Source organism: Stenella coeruleoalba (assembly GCF_951394435.1).
Source record: "Stenella coeruleoalba genome assembly, chromosome: 21".
Lineage (NCBI taxonomy): Eukaryota > Metazoa > Chordata > Mammalia > Artiodactyla > Delphinidae > Stenella > Stenella coeruleoalba.
Window position 1 is genome coordinate 25,559,531 of NC_137167.1, and position 18,236 is coordinate 25,577,766.

At 51.9% G+C, this 18,236-nt stretch overlaps 1 protein-coding gene across 1 annotated transcript in view; it reads left to right on the forward strand.

Moving 5' to 3' along the window:
- The window catches only part of DLGAP2 (DLG associated protein 2), a 718,648-nt gene that overhangs the window by 617,598 nt on the left and 82,814 nt on the right, over nt 1-18,236 (forward strand). The window contains exons 6-7 of the mRNA XM_079909047.1: nt 4,385-5,454; nt 17,783-17,994. Of these exons, the coding sequence (XP_079765173.1) occupies nt 4,385-5,454; nt 17,783-17,994 (1,282 nt within the window). The remainder of the gene's footprint in view (nt 1-4,384; nt 5,455-17,782; nt 17,995-18,236) is intronic.

The following is an 18,236-nucleotide window of genomic DNA, read 5'->3' on the forward strand; positions in this document are numbered from 1 at the left end:
CTGTAAAGTCTAGATGACAGAGCACAGTTTGTGCTGTTTATCAATTGAATACTGAATTTCCTTTGAAAACTTGCTTTTAATTATATTAAAATATAATCAGAAATATCCTTTCCTGATATATTGAAGTGCTCCAGTTATAACTTGGCTGTGGAGAAGGACAGACACTGTGTAGCTATTATGGGATGGCCACTCCCATGAGACAGAGAAGCACCTCACACTGGGATGAAGCAAAGCTCTGTTTGGAGATAAAGGGCCCACGGACCCTGGAGTTGGGGACCGTTTGCTCTGAACATGCAGGAGAGAGTGAGAGACAGCCCCCTGCGATCCTCAGAAAAGGTTTACTTTCTCTCCTGCTGTCAGTTGCTCCCAGGTTGCCCCTAACTTCTCAGGGATCCGTGAAACCGGGTCCCTTTCTTCTAACGCGTTCCCACATCTGAGCTGGCCTGACAGGTGGCAGTTCTGGAGCCTGAAAAGGGGACCTTTGGAACCCACACTGGTGTCGAACCCAAGTCCGTGTGTCAGATGCACAGTGAGGCCAAACAAATCGAAAGGTCAGAGTTTGGAGCAGAGAAGGTTCATTGGTCCAGAGGCGACAACCAAGAAGATGGGAGACGTAGGTTTGTCTGATGCGTGTTACTGGCTGGCCTGAGCATGAGGTTTTTAAAGGCAACCTCTGGGGTGAGGGCTGCAGGGACCGTGACTTTCTGGTCGGTGGTGAGGCAACAGGGTGATGCTCCAGAAATCTCAGTCCTCAACCTCCTGGTTCCGACCCGTCTGGGGTCTCAGCCTGTAGTCACCCTCTTCCACCCGGGCAGGGGTCCTAGTTTCTGCAGAGCAGCCCCAAGCTATGTGTCAGATGGTAGGTACATGCCTTGAGGAGGAACTAGGACTCTGTTTTATCACTGAACTATTGTTTAATCTCTCATTACCTTTCTTGCTTGACTGATTTTCCTTTATTTCTGCAATTCCCTCATTTCCCTAACTAGTAACTGATTGAGTCTGCTCTTTGGGACTCGTGGAAGGCCTAGGAAACGAAAGCCTTTTTCTACCAGCAAGAAACGGGGGACACAGCAGGGCCTGTGTACCTGGGGGGCCCCATGGGGTCCTGCTCCATTTCCACACCTTGGACCAGTCGCTGGGCCAGTGTCCTTGGCAGGGGGTGACGTTTCCCTTGCGTGGGTCACCGGGAGAGCTGGGTGGGTGGTCATCAGGGAGAAGCCTCATGTCTCTCAACTTCCTTCCCTGTTTCGCACAGTGGCCCTTGGAGGCCACTTTGGGGGTCAGGGTGGGTGGCTCTGTGCGTGTCTCAGGCGAGGCTTTGTGAGTTAAGGGTGAGTGGGGGACACTCTTGGAGGAGGACAGTGGTGCCGAGGCGGGCAGTGGCCCTGGGGAGAGGGTGCTGGACACCGCGGTGGGTCGGGGCTCAGACAGCTTCCTTCCTGAGGAGACGAGGCTCTCACGCGTTGAGAAGGTCCCCTTATCGTCCCTTTCTGGACCCTCAGCCTGAGGACAGCGCGCAGGGGGCCCAGGCATGGTCTGAATTGCGGTGGGTGGTGCTGGAGCCGAGTCTCGGAGAGCAAATCCTGGAGGAAGCACCCCAGGCTGGGAAGCAGAGCGTGGAGAGGACCTGCGGAGGAATTTTCAGAAGGAGCAGCAGTTTGATGCGACGAAGCACAGGATACTTCCCAGGAGAGCTGAGAGATGAACCTAGAGGGAGGGGCTCTGCCAGCGTATCTGGTCACCACGCAGCTCGGAGCATCCGCTCTGGGCCTGGCACAGGGCTGGGGCCAGCCGGTAGCCTCAGGGAGCCTGCCATCCTGAGTCTGTGTTTCCTGCACATGCTATAGATAGTATATGCATATTATACACAAATATATGCATTAAGTATACATGTTATGTGTGCCTATCATACACTATAATATAGAAGCTATTTCGTGTGTATATTATATGCATGCTATATACTATATATGCATATTATATGTGAGTATATGCACTACGTATATATGTTATATGTGCACATTATACACTATAGTAGGATCTATTTCCTCTATATATTACATGCATGCTATATACTATACATGCATGTTATATACAGATATATGCATTATACATACATGCTATATGTGCATATTACACACTCTAATAGGATCTATTTCCTCTATATATTAGACACATACTATATACGCATTTTATATATGGACATATGCACTATATATACATGCTATAAATGCATAGTATATACTATAATAGACTGTATTTCCGGTATACATTACATTACATGCCATATGTGCATATTACGTACTGTATATGTATACTATATACCAGTGGTCCCCAACCTTTTTGGCACGTGGGACCAGTTTTGTAGAAGACAGTTTTTCCACGGATGGGGGAGGGGGGGTGGGGATAGTTTCAGGATGATTCAAGTGCATTACATTTATTGTGTACTTTATTTCTATTATTATTACATTGTAATAGATGATGAAATAATTATACCACTCACCATAATGCAGAATCAGTGGGGGCCCTGAGCTTGTTTTCACTTGCCACTCACTGATGGGGTTTTGATTTGAGTCTGCAAGCAATTGATTTATTACGGTCTCTGTGCAGTCAAACCTCTCTGCTGATGATAATCTGTATTTGCAGCCGCTCCCCAGCGCTAGCATCAGCGCCTCAGCTCCACCTCAGGTCATCAGGCATTAGATCCTCATAGAGTATGCCACCTAGACCCCTCACGTGCGCAGTTCACGGTAGGGTTCGCGCTCCTATGAGAATCTAATGCCGCTCCTGACCTGACAGTAGGAGGAGCTCAGGCGGTAATGCGATCGGTGGGGAGCGGCTGTAAATACAGATGGAGCTTCCGTGGATCACCTGCCGCTCACCTCCTGCTGTACCACCCAGTTCTTAACAGGCCGTGGACCGGTAGCTGTCTGTGGCCCAGGGGTTGGGGACCCCTGCTATATACTATAATAGTCTGTATTTCCTGTATATATTATATGCATACTATGTACAATGTATGCATATTATATATGATATATGCATTATGTGTACATACTATATATGTATATCATATGCTATAATAGAGTCTATTTCCTTTATATATTATATGCAAATAACATACTATGTATACATATCCTATATGGACCTAAACATTATGCATACATGGTATATAGGCATATCATATGCTATAATAGAGTCTGTATTTCCTGTATAGATTATATTATATGCATATTATATACTAGGTTTGCATATTCTATATGGATATGTGCATTTTGCATACATAGTATATAGGCATATCATATACTATAATAGAGTCTGTGTCTCCTGCATCTGTTTGGTGACCAGTTGGAAGCAACAGAAGCAGAGACGCTGGAGCATCAGGAAGCAGAAGTGGAGCGAGGGGCTTCTCTAGCAAAGCCTGGAATCCAGTAAACCCTGGACTTTATACATGCTGACCCAAGAGAATTGAAAATGGTAACAATTACAGTCATCATAATGTAGCTAAAGATAATCATTGAGTGGGTCCTCCTCCTGGACCTCTGCTTGTTGCCAGCGCGCAGTTGAGGTGCCAGAAACCTTCCGGGAGTCCCACGCTAGTGCTGGCAGAACGGGGACCCTAACCCTAACTAGTCCATGCCCGGAGGCCCCCGTTTCAACCACTGAGCTCAGCTGTCTTCCTACCGGGACCCCCAGCAGCAGCAAACCCAGCATCCTGCAGAGGTCGGCTCTGGTGGTTCGGGGGTCTGTGTCTAGTAGTGCAGCTCACAAAATCAGACCTTTCTTCCCCGACGTTTCTGAGTAGAATCGTACAGCTCAAAGTCAACCATCTGAAATAGGAAGTCAGGACATCCTGGTTCCATCCTCACGTTGACGCGGACGGTGGCCTTGAGAAAGTCACCCCCGCTGCTCGCCTGCATAGCGAGGACACAGCTTCAGTAAGTGGTTCGTGACCAGCACCCTAGCGTGTGGTGCGCCAGCCCACCAGGCAGTATCGCTGATGAAATACCAGGTGTGATTTCTCAGACTTCTTAAACTGAACCACAACACGCAAGTCTAGTTGAAATGTAACTTGTTTTTTTCCCCCAAATTGTTCATCTGTTTAACGCCACAAAATCTTGCTGTCAGGAGACCTGATGAATGTATTAGGCATTAAGTATTCGTAGTTGTCGAACTACGAATACACCGGGGAGTATCGAAGTTACTTTTAGTGCTCTTACACTTTGGAGCGGGCGATGTGGTATAAAACAATGATCGTTCACTTGAGTGTCCAGACCAGGAGTGGCCACGGGCTACACATAGTCCACGTGTAGAGGGAAGGGTGTCAAGCGAGGGCTCCCGTCCGTGTTCCCACCGAGTCTGACACGGTGCTTCTGTGTTCTCTCGACAGACCAGCCGCACTCATGGTCCCCGACTCAGCACTTCAATGAAGACAGGTACTCCCCTGCACTGAGGGCTATGAAAGGCTTACCCGGGAGTCGGAACCAGCCCCCGCTGTGCTCCGGCCACACCTGTGGCTTGACGCCCCCCGAGGACTGCGAGCACAGCCACAGCTACCTGCACCGTGGCCCGGAGGCGCGGCAGCCCTACCTGCTCAGCCCGGCCGAGAGCTGCCCGATGGAGCGTCACCGCTGCTCCCCGCGGGCCTCCGTCCACTCTGACTGCGTGATGCTGCCGGTGGCGCTGGGAGACCACGTGTCCAGCAGCACCTTTCCCCGGATGCACTACAGCTCCCACTACGACACCAGGGACGACTGTGCCGTGGCCCACGCTGGCGCCAAGACCAACCGGATCCCGGCCAACCTGCTGGACCAGTTCGAGAAGCAGCTGCCCCTGCACAGGGACGGCTTCCACACGCTGCAGTACCAGCGCACCTCCGCGGCTGCCGAACAGCGCAGCGAGAGCCCTGGCCGCATCCGCCACCTGGTCCACTCCGTGCAGAAGCTCTTCACCAAGTCCCACTCCCTGGAGGGCTCGTCCAAGGGCCACGTCAACGGCACCAAGGGGGACGGCCGGGCAGACGAGCACGCCCACGGCCACCACTCCAAGCACAGCAAACGGAGTAAGAGCCGGGAGCGCAAGGCCGAGGGCCGGCACCGCTCGGGACTCAGCAGCTGGTGGAGCTCGGACGACAACCTGGACAGTGACAGCACCTACCGAGCCTCCAGCGTGCTCAGCCGTCACCCCGCCGACCCCACGGCCCACTGCTACCCCGACGCTCTGGCCAGCCCCTTCGGGGACCTCTCCCTGAGGATTTCCAAGAGCAACAGCGACGTCAAGTGCTCAGCCTGTGAGGGCCTGGCCCTGGCGCCGGAAGCCAAGTACATGAAGCGCAGCTCCTGGTCCACGCTCACGGTGAGCCAGGCCAAGGAGGCCTACCGCAAGAGCTCCCTGCACCTGGACAAGCCGCTGGGGCCCCCGGAGCTGAAGCCGCCACTGCGGCCCTGCCACTACCTGCAGGTAAGGGAGGGCACTGCGCGCCGTCTCGGCAGGCCGAGTGGGGAGCGCCCTGGAGGACGCCCCGTCCTTCCTCCAGACCGTAGCCCTGGGTACGACGGGCCAGGATGTAGCACCGGCCACAAACGTGTGTCGGCCCGTGGTCGTGCTTTCCCATTTGAAAGTGGCTGGTTTGGTCCAGGGGTGAGCTTGAGCGAGTTCGCAGGTCTTACTCGACAGCAGCATCTTTAAGCCCAGGAGCATGATTATGGAAGCCACATGCGTTCCCCTGGGGTGTGGGTGAACTACATTCACCAAAGGCAAAAACAGATTAAAGGCAGTGGCTGGCTGGAGGTGGCATATTGTGAATTCTCTGTTTTAGATCATTCCCTTCTCCTCTGGGCCTCCTAACCATGCCACCCCCGAGGGAGCTAGGGGAGCGCCACCCACTGAGAGGCACCCACCCCTTTTAAGAGGCCTCTGCAGTTACTTCTGTCAGCTAACAGTGCTGTTAACAAAGCTGGAAAGTCTGAAGTTTTCCTCCAGTGTATGTATAATTTGTATTCCAATTCACAATCCCTTCGACTTGGCCGACAGCAGTTGCTGTAGGCTGTGCTCTGGGTTAGAGAAATCCTCACGGAATAATGAGTAATAGCGCTAAATGCTGGCTGAGTCATCAGACGGTCAATTAATGGAACAGATAAACAACTGTGAATCTTTTCGGGCGTCAGGTGGCTGCAAATCATTCTAGCAACTCCAATTGCCGTCCTGGAACATGGTCCAAAACCCAGTGGTTCTGTTTGCAAAGGAAATGCTAACCAAATTGCTTTTATAGGAAGATTTATTCAAGGAGACAAATTGGCAGATGGATAAAATATTATTTTTGTAGCAATGGGAGAGACTTAAATTTTGCTTGTAGTTAGCAAATGCCAGTGATATATAAATATGAAAATTTTACCTGTACATCTCTAAAGAAATATGACAAGTGCATCCAGGGCCCAGTCTAGTCATTGTGAGAGAAGCAAAACTCTCCTGTTTGTGTACGTGTTTGGACCTGGGAAATCTCCAATGCAGTGTCCCCTGAGCACATCAGGATGGACCTGCAGCTGGGGTATGGGGCCCCTGGGTGCCTGACTCAGTGACCTGACTTTTCCACAACACTTCTTGGGGCACCTCTTACCCCTCAGGGCCTCTCTCTTAAATGTTTTCTGTCCCCTCTCCACTTACCGAACATCTGCTAATCATGGAAACTAGTAATCCGATATAAAGGCAAGAGTGCAACATAATGAACCCCCAACACTCATCACCCAGCCTCGGGAATGATCGATTCAGGGCCAGTTTTGTCCCATCGGTACCTCACCTGCCTTCCTGTCCAGGTTAAGTTGAAACAAAGCCCACACAGCCTAGGTAGGTGTTTCTGTATTTATCTCTAAAAGACCCACACTGGAAGGTAAGGGCTCTTCCTTTGGAAGCACAACTGCGATGCCGTTAAGACATTACGGAATCACAGTTCTTCAGAGTGTCAATATCTGGTCAATGTCCAGGGTTCCCTGTCTGCCCGCAGTTCTCTCTCACGGTGTGTTGGCATCGGCGTCCAGATCAGGGGCCTGCGCGGGGTGGGGTCACCTGTCCATGAAAAATCTGTTGGTTTCTCCTCTGTCTCCTTCTCTTTGCTCTCTCTTGCCACCACTGTCCTCCCCAGGGATTTTATTTTGGGGGGTGGTTAGGAACCCATTTGTCTGACGTTCCCCGCAGTCTGGGCTCCAACTGTGGGGTCTCGAGGGGTCACACAGCCTCATCTCGGGCCATCGTGTTTGTCAAGCGGTGGTCGGGCCTCCACCATCAGCCCCCCCGCCCGTGGTCCCCCACTGCTAGCGTGAGAGTCACTAAGGACCTCGCCCGCTGGAGCGAGAGGGTCGTCCGTCCAGCCGCGGCTCCAGCAAAATCCCGTCTCCAGACGTCGGAACATTCGTCCTCGTATGAGAATGTGTGAGAAATGACACGTGACTGGGTCCCGTGAAAAGTTGTGATTCGGTGGAACAAGCCCCGGTGTTAAATGACATCACGCAGGCCCGCAAACCCCCCAGGGCCTCACTCGGAGTGGGCAGTCGTAGACCCAGCCGCGTGGTCCTCGTGAAGGGACACTCTGGGGGCCACTCACGATGCAGCCTCAGAACAGTCTGGACCACGGTCGCCCGCGGTGGGAGCCACGTCGCAGGCAGGGCGGCACCACGGGGCCCCAGAGAAACGCGGGTGAGGCGCTCACTCAGGAGACGGGTTCCCACCAAGCGCCCCCCTCCCCGGGGCCCCGCTGGATCACGGGGGGATGGGTGCGGGGGGAGATTTGAGGCCAGGAGCATCGCGAGCTCCGCCTCCTTCCCGGGCTCCTTTGTCCTGTTGGCCTAGGACTTCCAGGACCTTGTGCTACAGGGCTTCACCGTGCTGACTGCGTTACGCTTTCTGGGGAAGGATACAAAACTCTGGATCCTCGCCCGCGCAGATTTATTTCACAGCCGGAAGGTAGGGGGATCGGAAGAATTTCTCTGTAGATGCTACCGTAGGAATAAGATTTACAAGAACAGAAGGGAGAAATAAATGCTCGTACGCTTGTCTTTTTCCACCAAAAGCTAGAGAGATTTGGAGCTGAACAAAGGATTGCTTTTCACTTTTACCTTTGGTTTGTACAGAATACATAGTTAACATTAGAGCAAGAGTCTTTATGTTTTTAAGTAGGTCAAAGCAGACAATAGGCAGAATTGAAAGAAAATTATGGTCCCTATTATTCTTTGAAAGAGCTTGTTTTGGTAGTTTCTCCATCAGCAGACAAAGCGTCTAAGGTCAGAGTGTTAATGAATGTCACGTTAATTGGGCGGGTGACCTGCGGGGGGTTAGCTCAGGGAACAGGTGGCCCCCTTGTCATGTGCTGCCCCGGGTTCTAGGGACACGAAGGTAGGAGGTGCCCTCCTGGCCCTGATGGGAGGACAGGTGAGGGCAACTGCGTCGTCTAGAGAACACGGCGGGGACACGTGGGAACATGCCAGGAACACAGGCCTTGGCCCCCATCACATCGCACTGCAGCGCCACATCACCCAGGGCCAGCACCAGCTCGGTACCCCCTTCTCCCGTCCTGGTCTCCTGGCCTCTCCGCAGGCCTCCTTCACTCTCCCTCCCCACTTCCTCTCTTGATTGTCTCTGCCCGACTGGTGGTCCAGACCCGCAGGGTCTCCGGGCGACGAGGGGTCTTACCCCGGTGTCTGTGCTAATGAGGCTGCTGTTCTGAAGGCAGCATCTTGTTTGGTGTTTAATTCAGGAAGAGTTCCCGTCCCAACATGACACTCCAGGGAGCCGCCAGAGGGGAGGGGCAGAAGGACCGTGGAGCGGCGAGAGCCACTGGGAAGCGTGAAAATCTTCCCACACTTGCAGAGTATTTCAGCCCCGCTCCCAACCTCCATCCCACCGAGGTCCGCACGCCCCCAGACCTGGGCACCGATCCTGCCCCACCGTCCTTCACGGGAAAGGGCTCCAAACGCTCCATGAGTCGTGAGCATCCTCCATCCCAGAGCGGAAGCTGGTCATCAAGTTGATGAAGTACGCGGCGCGCGCACAGAAGTACATCCTACAAACACTGCATTTCCCAGCGACATTCGTTCAGTGGGTTCTGTTTGTGCTTTAGAAAAACCATCCACCTTTACCAAAGGGGGCCTCTTCTGGTTTCTGCAGTAAGCACTTCAAGGGGCCTCAGGCTTCCAGAGCCCTGGACGTGTGCTTCCACGTGATCAGAAGTGAAAGCTGACTTCTGACTAAGAGCTGAGCTCTGACGCTGACCACCTCCCACACCCTGGCTGACGTGGCCGCCCCAACTGTCCTGAGTGTGTCTCGTGTCCCCGTCCCTCCCTCCGCCTGCATTGCTCTGCTCGCCGGTCTACGACGATCTGTCTCCCCAACAGGACTCCGCACCCCCGTCACCGCATTATCCCTGCGTCTGGTGGGGTCGGACTCGTAGTAAAGCCCCGAATGAAGGAACGAGGAGGCTCATTTGTCCTGTGATGCCGCAGGACACCTGGAAGCAGTGAAAAGATGCTCAGATGTCGGTTCAACAAAGCCAGCGTCTTTCCAGGCACTGGAGGCGTCTGGGTGGTTCTGGAATCGGGGCGATCAGGAGGATGGATGCGCCCCCAGCCTCTTCTGCTCTCACGGGATTCATGACTCTTCAGGATGGTTGGAATTAGGGCTCATAAAGACCATCCAACTCCAGAAAACCAGTCATTCTGATAAGCTTCTCACAAACTTAATTGTTTCACCCAGTTCCCAGACCCCCGGAGCCCCGGGGCTGTCCCCGCCGGGAATGGCTGGCATCACGGCCACTAGATTTCTCTGGCCCCTCTGTGGGTTGGGTTACTCCCCAAACCTGCTGAGGTGGCGGGTCCCTTCCCCCGGAGTCCCCATGGAAACCCTCGTCCCTCTTCCAGGCGCTTCTCACAATCGGTCTCTTGTGTTTCCACGTGCACGTCTTGGCCGATTTCATCAGCACATAAGACACGCTCACATCATGGGTCATTTTGCCGTCTCTGTTCTTTCGTGACAGTGGATGGGTGGGTCCTGGAGAGCAGTGGGATCCCCTGGGAAGGGTTTGAAAGGAGCCATTCCCAGAGCACAGGGGAAACCATTACCATCCTAGGCCTGTGGGCAGGGTCTGGAGAGAGGGGGCCCGTGGAAGCAGGACCCCCAGCATTCGGAAGCCTGGTTGAGGCAGCTCCTGGCAGACCGTGGGCCCGAAGCTGGAGAGAGCTCTGGAAGGCGCTCTGCAACCCCCTCCACTCCCCCCGCAGTGCAGGCCCCGGCAGAGCCAACCAGAACCGGAGGCTAAGGGACCCGGACTGGCGAGAGGCTCCCTCAGTGTCAGGGCACAGAGAAGGGTGTGGGGGGAGGAGACCGGGGACCAGAGGGGACAGGAGAGGGCATGGGGGGCATGACCAGCACGTATGGACAGTGCCCAGCACACGGGGACAGGGACCAGCACGTAGGAGAGCGACCAGCCCGTAGGGACGGCGCCCAGCACATAGAGTGACCAGCACGTATGGACGGTGCCCAGCACATGGGGACAGTGCCCGGCACATATGGACGGTGCCCAGCACATGGGGACAGTGCCCGGCACATATGGACGGTGCCCAGCACATGGGGACAGTGCCCGGCACATATGGACGGTGCCCAGTACATGGGCACAGTGCCCGGCACATGGGGACGGTGCCCAGCACATAGGAGAGTGACCAGCACATATGGACGGTGCCCAGCACATGGGGACAGTGCCCAGCACATAGGAGAGTGACCAGCACATATGGACGGTGCCCAGCACATGGGGACAGTCCCCGGCACATAGGAGAGTGACCAGCACATATGGACGGTGCCCGGCACATATGGACAGTGCCCAGCACATGGGGACAGTGCCCGGCACATATGGACGGTGCCGACAGGGGACTCATTTATGACCAGCACACAGGATCACCTCCAGCAGGCCGCGGCCCGCTCAGTGCATCGTGTTGAGTCCCTCATATGGTCTCAGGCCTGTGACAGGCATTTGGGAAATATTGTTGAGATAAATTCTTCACTGAAGGATGCTGGGGTTCGAGTATTTGCCAGCCGTGAGCCCGGTCAACCTTTCTGCCTCATTGATCTTGTATACATCACCCTTTGTGGTGAGACTCAACACAGTGTAAGAAAGGCGCTTGGAAAATCATCAGTCATTATATAAACCTATAATAATATCGTGTGGGTGAATATTCTACTCTGTCCACGTTTACCAGTCAAGAAGGACGAGGGCTGTGTGTGACTGTGAATGTGCATGGTAGAAATCAAAGGAGAGCTGACGCTTGGGCTGGCGGTTCTCTCTTGTGCACGGGGGTCAGGGAAGGATGTTAGCGGCATCCCTGGCCTCAAGCCTCCAGCGGCCAGGAGGCAGTCTCCCCACCTTGGAGATGACCAAACTTGTCTCCGGACGTCACCAAGTGTCCCCGGGAGACAGAATTACCCCCAGCTGAGAACCACTGGGGTTGTCCCAAGAGCGTGAGAGTTAGAACTAGGTGGACTTGGGTTCATCAGAAGCCGACTCTCCTGGGCTGGGGGCAGGGACCCCTCCGCCTGCACCTCCTCCCCCCGGCGCTGCCTCCCCACCCTCAGCATCCCTCCCAGCACCACCCACCTCTCAGGTGTCCGAGCTCAGCTGGGAAGCCTTTTTATGAGACGCCTTCCTTTTTTTATTTTTTTTTAATTTTTTTCTTTTTATTTTGATATAATTTTAGATTTACATAAAAGTTGCAATAATAGAAAACTGAGATATACCCTTCACCCCATTTCTCCTGTGTTAACAACTTAGATAAACATAGCACCGTTATCAAAATCAGGAAATTAACAACGTTATAATATTACTAACTTAAAAACAGATCTCATGGGAATTTCACCAGTTTTCCCCGATGTCCTCTTTCTGTTCCCACAGTCTTTTAGTTATCGTGTCTCCTTAATCTCCTCCAATACATGGTGGTTCCCCAATCTTTCCTTACCTTAATGACCTTGACACTCTCGAAGAATAATAGTTATTCTGTAGAGTGTCCCTCAGTTTGGGTTTCTCAGATGTTTTCATGATGAAAGTTATGCATTTTTGGCAAGACTACCCAGAAATGATATCGTGTCCTGTTCAGTGCATCATATCAAGGGGTACGTGATGTTTATATGTCGTATCAGGGGTAATGCTAACCTTGATCCCTTGTTTAAGTTGGTAACCTCAGTTGTTTTTGTACGCAGTGGTTCTGGAACATGTGCGACACCTTCTTGTGAAACGCCTTCTCAGGTCCTAGGAGGCTTGTTGATAGCTAACCCACGCCCTCTCCAAAGTCCATGCATTTATACCCATTGTGCGATTGTTTAAACAACTTTCCTGCCCGTAACCATGGCTCCTAAACATGTCAAACCAAGTATCCTGTTTATAGCAAATATTTCACGGTGTCTCCTGGACTATTCTAAAATGAAATTCATGTGTAACCGACCTACACACACTATTCTGAGTATAGATTTGACCCTTGAACGACACAGGTTGGAGCTGCGTGGGTCCACTTGTAGGTGGAATTTTTCAGTAGTAAATGCTCAGCACTACGTGATCCACGGCTGGTTGACTCCTCAGATGCTGAGCGAAGCACGTGGAGGACTGACTACAAGTTATCCTCGGATTTTTGGCTGCGTGGAGGGTCAGCGCCCCAACACCTGCATTGTTCAAGGGTCAGCTGTATAGGTTTGTTTACATGTATAATGTGCCCAAACGCTAATAAAACAGAAATAAAAGGAGGGTCACTTTTAACTAAGAACATGAATTTTAATATAAAAATGTCTGGGCACATGACAAACATGTACAGAAGGAAGTATTCGGACGCTTGTTTCTGGATGAAGACACAGTAATTTAGACCTGTGGAGGGAATAGTCATGATTCACGCACCACCAGCAGATTCACCCACCAGATGGGATTTTCGGCAATGGTCCACATTTCTTGGGGAAGGATCACACCAAACAAAGTTCTCTCTTCCCTTGATTTACATGGTTAGTTGCATTCCTGAAAAATCCACTGTTCATTAAGACCATGCAAATGAAAAAAGCAAAACAACTTTAGCTTACATACAAAGAAGAGTTAGATTCAAGGCTCAGGTCATTATAGACAGAAAAGCATACAGCACACAAGCCAGTTCTTCACGGGGGTGGGATTGCGTCATGCTTTCCTGCGAACGAGCATCTCTGGCCCCCAGGATGCTGGTCGTGTCCCCCAAGTATGTGGCACTCACGGCTTCCCCCGATGGATGTCTTGGGTGGCCCTAGAGGGTGTCCCCACTTGGAACCGTTGTTGTTTACTGTAAAAACCTGCAACTGAGAAGCCCAGCTGTCTTGCTGTCAATTATATTCCCAGTGGCGAGCGTGCATTTAAAACAAAACACAAAAACTTTCTGGAATGAATGGAGAAGACATTTCCCTACAGGGACACACAGCGTTTGATGACATTTTTTTCCTTGGTTTCAACACCTGAAAGAGAATATTATTACGAAACCCCGGCCCTTGTCACCCGTGCCTTGCTGCTTGAAAGGAAGAAAGGACATTTTAACCTGCCGCGTTGAAGTTTCCTTCAAGCAAGGAGCAGGAGACACTGAACTGTACACTCAACTCAACCTTAGGAAAATGCCTATTTAGACATCATAAATATCACTCTATGCAAGTAGGAACTAAAGTAATAATTATCGCCTAATGCAGCAAAGATCACGCATGGATTTGCAGAGGTCAGTGGTCACTGTGAAAGGAAGTTCATTTGTTCGTTCATTAAAGCACTTGTGGGTTTGGGGCCAACCCTGGCCACCCTTACCTGCCATTGCAGGCTTTTGACGCTGTAATGTACCCAAGAAAGAGTTATTGACTGAGACACGGTGGCATTTTCGTGTCACTCCCTTGTTCTTTTGACAGCCTGGAGACATGTGCTTTGGAAGCGGTATTCAGAGCCCACGCTTGACTCTGGTTTACCCTCCTTCTGTATTGAAATCTCTCCTGTCAGAGACTGCGAAATTGGCGGCTTACATCAGAAACAAAAAAATACAAGCTGCTCTCATTTGTTAGTTAATTCACAAGCTGCTGGGGAGAAAATCTTTGTTTTTTTTACGGAAACATGTTTTTAATTCACAAAAACTCCATAAAGCTGCCAGTGGGGATGCATGTTTCCCGGCTCCTCTCCATCTGTCTCCTGCCGTCTGCAGCCTCCTCCCGGGAGCGCCCGGCCCATAGAGGAACCCCCGGCCTCCTCCTTCCTGGGCCTTTGGTGCCTCCCTCTTCATTTTTTTTTTTTTTTTAACATCTTTATTGGAGTATAATTGCTTTACAATGGTGTGTTAGTTTCTGCTTTATAACAAAGTGAATCAGTTATACATATACATATGTTCCCATATCTCCTCCCTCTTGTGTCTCCCTCCCTCCCACCCTCCCTATCCCACCCCTCTAGGTGGTCACAAAGCACCGAGCTGATCTCCCTGTGCTATGCGGCTGCTTCCCACTAGCTATTTATTTTACGTTTGGTAGTGTATATATGTCCATGCCACTCTCTCACTTTGTCACAGCTCACCCTTCCCCCTCCCCATATCCTCAAGTCCATTCTCTAGTAGGTCTGTGTCTTTATTCCCGTCTTTACCCCTAGGTTCTTCATGACCTTTTTTTTTTGTCTTAGATTCCATATATATGTATTAGCATATGGTATTTGTTTTTCTCTTTCTGACTTACTTCACTCTGTAGGACAGAATCTAGGTCCATCCACCTCACTACAGATAACTCAATTTCGTTCCTTTTTATGGCTGAGTAATATTCCATTGTATATATGTGCCACATCTTCTTTATCCATTCATCTGTTGATGGACACTTAGGTTGCTTCCATGTCCTGGCTATCTGCCTGCTGCTCAAATCCCAGGAAGTTAGAGCCCAGACCCCTCCTCCAGGAGGCCTTCCCAGATCATTTCCTCTCTGTCCACAGCTTCCACTGGCTGCTTCCCTGTTTTCCCTCCACACCTGCTTCTGTAGCCCTAATTAAACCATAATTCACTTTCTTTTATGCCTGCCTTCCTACTGAAATGTACTGTCATTAGGGACTAAATTTTCTAAAGTTTACTTCTTATTACACTAGCAAGATATATGGTCCATGTAGAAAACTTAGAAGACATAAGTGTAAGGAAAAATCATTGAGAAACCCGTGGTCAGTATCTCCCAGGGATGGTTCCACATCCTTCCGGCTACGTGTCTATGCATGTTGCAGGCATATCTGTCGTTAAAGTATAAGAACACGGAGTGCATACGCTAAAATGCTCACGCCCATGAACACCCTTCGTCGGCTAAATAGCAATTCTTCTGCACAGTATCCATGGCATGCTTGTAGTAAATATTTCCCGCCACCCCGTGAGATATTATCAGTTTTCCTCCTTTGACCCTAATGAATGGTTCACAGTCCCTGGCATGAATCCTGTTGCCTGGGGACATTGCTGGGTCAGAGGCACCCACAGTCTGAAGTCTTCTGATACGTGGCTGTAAATGTTGGACCCACATTACCACCTGGCGTGAAATGGCGTGGAAATGTCTGTGCCCACACCTGTATCCATCCTGGTAATTTGTTCTGATGGTGGAAAACTGACTTTTGGTAAGAAAACCCATGGATGAGGACCTAAATGCCCAGAGAAGCTCAGTCTTCCTTCTCCCTTGTGCCCCAAATCCTGAGAGTCAGGAGATACCTTCTATGTGCGTAAATCTACGCCCGTTTCCCGGGGGGCTGATTGCTTGCTCTGTCACCGGGCCTTTCTCTCCTCCCACCGTGTCTCTGGCGGTTCTGCACTGCCGTCTGTGGCCTCGTGCCCGCCCGCCCACTCTGGACCACCCCCAGGGTCACTGTCCTCTTGAAACCCCCTGGAGACGGGCACTCAGCACCCGGCAACACGGAGCTTGGAAATGCCACCCACGCGGCCCCTGCTCTGCAGCTGCAGGGACTCGGCTGCGGACCCCCCAGGGCCACACAGCCCTGGGGGTCACGGTCCACTGAGGACCTGGAATCTCCACCCTGTTAAGCCCCCTCCTCTTCCTGTGTGTGGCTGCGATGTCTCCACGCGCTTCCCGTGGACCTACGCCAGCTTGGGGTGGGCGGAGGGGGAGCTGTTTTAAAACACAAACTGCAGGCAGGACCCACGACGTGTCACCACGGGGCCTGGACGGGCTTGATGCCCACCCCCTCACCTCTCAGTGAGGGGCCGCCCTGTCCCTACTTGTCTTGGCCGGAACCGCAGAAGGTACATCCTGTCCCATCCCCGGTTTCCCCTCCTGGGCTGTAACATGCGAGATGTCTGAAGATGTGTTTTAAGAAAATGGAGAAAAGGTGCCTTCAGCTGAAAACTCTGCCTTTCCATCCAGGCATGTGCGTCCCTGGCGGGGATGGTGACAAATGGGCCCACTGGCACCATCAAAACTGGAAAGGTGACAAAGGAACATATCTACGAAACAGAAACAGACTCACAGACACAGAGAACAGACTGCGGTTGCGAAGGGGGGCTGGGGGAGCGGTGGATTGGGAGCTTGGGGTTAGCAGGTGCAAACTATTATATATAGGATGGATACACAACGGGGTCCTACTGTATAGCACAGGGAACTCTATTCAGTCTCCTGTGATAGACCATAAGGGAGAAGAATATGAAAAATAGATATATACGTCTATAACTGAGTCGCTTTGCTGTACAGCAGAAATTAACACAGCATTGTAAACCAACTAGACTTCAATCAAATTTTTTAAAAACCCTGGAAAAATGGCAGGACTCCTCTTAGGATGACCTGAGTGTCCGTAAGTCTCTGAATAGTCACCACAGGAAGAACCCTGTCTCCGAAGACTGTCAGTACAGACTTGCGCCGTCCTCTGTCTCGGTGAAGAGTACTCCGGGAGATCGCGTCCTGCAGCACGGAGAGCACGTGTTAGGTCCTTGGACTGCGTAACTCCGTGTGACGGCGCGGGCACGTGCGGAATCGTGCAGCCCTCTACCCTCGGCCGCTGCTTGGCGTGGTTTGGGTCTTTGTAAGGGTCACGGCTGGTGGAAGGTGAGCTGCACGGGGCAGGCGCGTGCGGTGTAGACACCCTGAGACTTGTGTGTGCTGTGTGAGCACACCGGGTTTCCCAGATGGGGGGTGGACACGGAGTGCAGGCCTGCTTCATCCTCTTCGCGGCGTAGCCCATGCACCCCGGAAGTGACACAGAAGCGCTGAGGGGGCGTCGCTCTGCTGGGACCCACGCCGTGGACAGCGTTCGGGGTCTGAGTCCCCACCCAGCGCAGTGTGTGCTTCCCGGGCGTGCAAAGCCCTGGCGTGGGGGCCCGACGGTGGGGTGCGCCCCTGTCAGCCCTCGCCACGCAGCAGGGTGTCCTCCTTTGGTCTCCTTCTTCCTCTTATTTCTTGTTCTCCACACTGGGGACCTCTTTTTCCACTTTTCTCAAGTTTCAACTGCTTTCCTACCAGAAGGAAATAAATCTAAATGTTAGTGGTGCTTTTTTCCGGGTTTTGAGACTACAAACGGGTTTTTCTTTCTAACATTGTCTCACTTTTCCCATAACATTTATTACTTTTATAACAGGGGAGAAAACAATAATTGTATATTAATGTCCTTTGGGGATTTGAATGACAGACCCCTAAGAAGCGTGTGACTTTCACTGCTGAGTGACCATAACAAGCTGTGTCTTCACGAGCTCCGAGGATTTGTCCCCAGAGAGGCAGTAACGGGATTCTGACGCCAAGGCTGACGCACGCCCTGTCTGTTCTCTCCTAGGTGCCCCAGGACGAGTGGGGAGGGTACCCCACGGGGGGCAAAGACGAGGAAATTCCCTGCAGAAGGACGAGGAGTGGCAGTTACATCAAAGCCATGGGTGACGAGGAAAGCGGGGAGTCGGACTCCAGCCCCAAAATGCCCCCCAAGGTGGCGCTCCGGCCAGAGCCCCTGCTCAAGTCCATCGGACAGAGGCCGCCGGGGGACCTCCAAACGTAAGCCCCCCACGCGCCTCCCTCACCCCAGCCCAGGGCTCTTCTCACGCCGACCGCGGCCGGTTGTCCAAACACCCTAGAAAAAGTCCTGGGTTGAAAATATTAGGCTCAATGGCTGTCAATTTTCAAGTCATCAGACCTTCGGTTATTTACTCATTGCATAGTAATTAAGGAAATACCCTTGGGCAGTTTCTATGTCAAATATTAATTTTCAAGTACCTATCATAGCCGATGACCCATCC